The sequence below is a fragment of the Rattus norvegicus genome, chromosome 1 (assembly GCF_036323735.1).
Source record: "Rattus norvegicus strain BN/NHsdMcwi chromosome 1, GRCr8, whole genome shotgun sequence".
Classification (NCBI taxonomy): Eukaryota; Metazoa; Chordata; class Mammalia; order Rodentia; family Muridae; genus Rattus; species Rattus norvegicus.
This window is the reverse complement of record NC_086019.1, coordinates 169,164,707-169,168,777: the sequence shown is the minus strand read 5'-3', so window position 1 is coordinate 169,168,777 and position 4,071 is coordinate 169,164,707. Positions and strand designations below refer to the sequence as shown.

The window sequence follows — 4,071 nt, the reverse complement described above, 5'->3', positions numbered from 1 at the left end:
GAGGCAGAAGAAGATGCACATCTGACCTTGAAACTTATTTTCCTGTCTTCAGGCAACTGGAGATGGCCCAGTATCCGCGTACCTGTGCTGCTGCAGACAAGGATTCTATGGAGTGGCAGGAGCCACCCACTCTACAGGGCTCCAAGTGGGTCAAGTGTGTCTGTCACACTGTACTGACAATAAGCTGATGTTTCACCTCCCTGAGTCCATGTGGTATGAGATGAAGCTTTCACAGCGGACCCCTCCCCCACTGTAGTTCACTGTGATTTGAGGGCAGAGATGGTAGAAAAGGCTCTCGAGGAACTGACACCTATCTTCTTCCAGCATTGGGCTTTATCTATGTTTCCTCACCAAATGTGTATGTGCACACCTACTATGTGCCAGGCAGCATGGGCCCTGGCAACAGAGATGAACGAGATAAACCCAGTGCCGATGTTATGAACCTTATATTTTATTAATAAATCACAAAATAATTACATATTTTAAAATGTTGTAAAGTGCAATAACCCTCTTACTCTCTCCCGATAATGACACTTATTATCTAGCTGTACTCTAAGTTACACATCAGGTTCATTTCAAAATACCGCCTGGCCCAGCTCAGACCTGAAGTCGGGCCATACCCTGAAGCAGCTGAAGTGGTGACCTAGAGTTCAGGAATTGTATCTGTCTACTTTCCCTGTAGCTCCAACACTGTCCTTGCCCTAAACCAGCAGACCTCCTTTAAGATGTGTAAAGCTTACCTCAAGAGTCCCAGTGCATTCAATTGTTCTCTGTGATCATGGTGCACATGTGTGCAGAAGACAGGAACATTATGTAGAACTCAGTCTTGAGCGTGTGCGTGCGCGTGTTTGTGTGTGTGTGTGTGTGTGTGTGTGTGTGTGTGTGTGTGTGTGTGTGTGTGTACATTTGCTGGTGAGTATGGGATTTAATGGATGCTGTGACCCACATCCCTAGCTAGGCATCTATAGACCAATTTACCTACATTCTGTAACCTAGCAAAGAGGATGACAGTTCCTGCAGGCAGACTTTCCCACCACTCTGGATTTATTTGAGCTGGGAGTCCTAGGGTCAGGACGGGGTCATTCTATGTCTGAGGGTCCCTCCTGGCCAGCCTTTCCCTCTCCATCCTTGGACGTCCCTTCTCCAGGCTCAGCCTCATCATCAGCCTCACCCATGTCCTCTGGCATTGGCCACTCTCGAGTCTGCCACTCGAGCCTTTCGATGCGGTAAGCTATCTTCAGTGCACTGGACTCCAGCTCAGCCAGTAGGCGAGCAAACTTGGTCTGCAGATCATCAAGCTGCTGGTCGAGGCCTTTGAGCCGAGACTCTGTGGCCTCCTGGAGGGCGATCTCAGCTGCCTCAGCATTCACATCCAACTTATTCATTTTAAGCAAGATTTCTCGGCCCTTCTCCTCCATGACCGCCTGGGCCTGTGGGTACTCACTCAGTACCTCCCGCAGATCCTCCTTGCTGAGGCAGAACAGGTCTGAATAACCTAGGCTCTTGATGTTGGCTGTTCGTCGGTTTCCAGACATGTTCCCTGTGGTCCAAGGGCAGAAACGTGAGGGGTGGGTGGGTAGTAGAGACAGGAGTGTTGCATTTCACTCCTAAACCAGGACATACCTCCACATTGGTGCTTCTGAACCAGTTTTCCTGCCTTGTTTTCTCATTTTAGTAATGTGCTAGTGACCAAGCCCTGTGCTTATCATAACCTCCCTTGCTAGACCATTAATGGGTAGTTATATAGCAACATGGCTGGTGCAGTGATCTTTAGCTGATCTGTCCGCACTCCCACCAGTGCCAGTGCCTCGTCTTTTAAGGATCCATCCCACCCACCGACCTTGGCTCAACTGCTTCCCAGGCAACAGGTAATCCACACCCTGCTTCTCTCCTGAGTCCTGCAGCAACTCAGACAAGGGCCAGATCTCCTTAATCTATGTGCCCCAAAGTACCATTTGTCCTAGGGTCCTGCCACCCTGTCCCTAGCAGTTTCCCTCGGAGACTCACCTTTGATGTTGATGATACTGATCTCCCCAAAGTAGAGCCCTGCACCAAGCACAGCATACTGTGTGACACCATCATCGGCTACCACAGCCAGCTGGCCCTCACGGATGATGTACATCTCTCGGCCAATGTCCCCTTTGCGGCACACATATTCGCCTGGCGAGTAGGTCTGGGGCTGTAGCTTCAGCACCAGCTCTTCCAGCAGGCTGGCTTCACAGTTCTGGAAGATCTGTACTCGGCTCAGGGTAGACAGGTGCACGGACACAGCAACCTCCGCCCGCAGCCGCTCAGGCAGGTGCTGCAAGATGGCTACCTCGTTGGTCATCTTCTTGTTGATCTGAAGATGCTGGTACCTGGGAGAAAAGCAGTGCCATTTCTTCCCTGGAACCTAGTGTGTCCGCCTCTGCCTACTCATTAGGACTCAGTTCAGCCAAGGATCCCTTTTCTTTGTGACAGACATGATCTTTTCTACTTCATCCAAGGCATAGAGGTTTCTTGATAGTAGATAGACACATTTCTTTTACCTCCCATTAGGCTCCACCCCAGCCTCAGTGTCTTGTACCACTTCCACATTGAGTCATTCACTTTAGTCACCAAGCTCCCACCCACTTTGACAGGCTTTGTGGTGGCTCCCCGACATTGAGACATTTCCTTTATTCAGAACATAGTTTGCATTATCATGATACGATCAACTATCTATCGGCCATCTCCTGTCCGGATAGTTCCCTTCTCCACCCACTCCTTTTGGAGCCTCCCCAATCCTCTCAGTCAGTAGCAGCTATCATTCTCTGGTCTCTGTGTCACTCTTTAATACAAATTCCACTCCCTGTCAGTCTCTTGCACACCCTCTTCCTTCCCCTAGTCCAGATTCCCTCTGTAGAAGACACCATTTTCTAAGCCCAGTCTAGTAGACCTATGAACGAATGCCACCTCCCAGAAGGCACTAAGACCAGAGTTACTGGACTCAGATCCTAAGGCATACCTTCCCCTGGTCTACAACCAGCCCTCTCACCAGTCAATAACTCGCCGCTCCAGCCTCTTGTTGACATGCTGCAGCTTCATGTACTTCTTTACCAGCGCATGGTCTGGGTAGAAGGCCGCATCTGCAGTGTTCATGTTGTAAATGACAGAGCTCATGCTACCCATGATGGTGGCGAAACCCATGACGGCCAGCAGGAAGTCACCCACCATGAAGAGGTACTCTTCCTCTCGGTCTGGCAGCGGCGTGTCACCCACTGTGGTCAGGATCAGAGTGGAGAAGTAGAAGCTGTAGAGATACTGGCGCCGCAAGCGCTCAAAGCCAGGTTGCGCAGGGTCTGGGTATACCCACGCATCCCGTCCAAAGCCCAGGTACCTGGACAGGGCGAAGTATAAGCAACTGTTCCAATGGATGACAACAAAAATGTAAAGCATCAGCTTGGCTATGCGGAAGGCATTTGGGTATGCCGTGCGGGTCTCTGTACGATCAAAAGCCTCAAAGAGGCGGGGCACTCGGAGAAAGCGGTTTAGCCGGAGTGTAGGGATGTGGGGGCCCAGCTGCACATAGGCCGCATCTGTGGGGACCAGGGACGCCAGGTCCAACAGGAAGCTCCAGGTGCGGACGTAGCGACTGGCGATCATGCCTTTGTCTACCACCAGGATGCCCTGCTCTAGGAATCCTAGGAGGAAAGAGGGAGATGGGTTAGAGTCAACCATGGGTAGGCCAACGGCAGGCTGGGTATGCTGGGTATGCCAAGGCCAGACATGAGGGCAAGATGAAGGCAGGTTTCTGGGGTGAGTACTGTGGTGTTATCAAAGTGGCACATGACAGTGCAGGCCCTGGAGGTGGCTGCTTTCTTAACACTTACTTGGGAGAAAGGCTAGTCCCAGGGACTCACTGACCTGTGTGGAAGCGTACCCCAATATCTAGTAGGTACAGCAGGTCACTCGTGTAGTCCAGCACGAACCAGGCCACCAGGTAACTGTGCTGCAAGTCAGGAAAGCAGGCCCTGCAGGGTAGGGACGGAGGGTCTTTGCTTAAAGGTACCAATGTGTAATTGGGTTGTCAGGACAGGTCCCTCAGCCCTC

The 4,071-nt window shown here is 51.3% G+C and overlaps 1 protein-coding gene across 5 annotated transcripts in view; it reads right to left on the bottom strand.

The window, feature by feature from the left end:
- Positions 1-460: 460 nt before the first annotated feature.
- Positions 461-4,071, bottom strand: part of Cnga4 (cyclic nucleotide gated channel subunit alpha 4) — a 33,986-nt gene continuing 30,375 nt past the window's right edge. For 4 of the 5 annotated variants that reach the window (XM_063275896.1, XM_063275897.1, XM_063275895.1 and 1 more), the window contains exons 4-7: positions 3,886-3,992; positions 3,017-3,662; positions 2,008-2,357; positions 461-1,540 (exon numbers count right to left, since the gene is read on the bottom strand). In XM_063275896.1, coding sequence (XP_063131966.1) covers positions 1,080-1,540; positions 2,008-2,357; positions 3,017-3,662; positions 3,886-3,992 — 1,564 coding nt within the window. In that variant the 3' untranslated portion in view covers positions 461-1,079. The remainder of the gene's footprint in view (positions 1,541-2,007; positions 2,358-3,016; positions 3,663-3,885; positions 3,993-4,071) is intronic. The other variant, NM_053496.2, reaches the window with a different exon arrangement.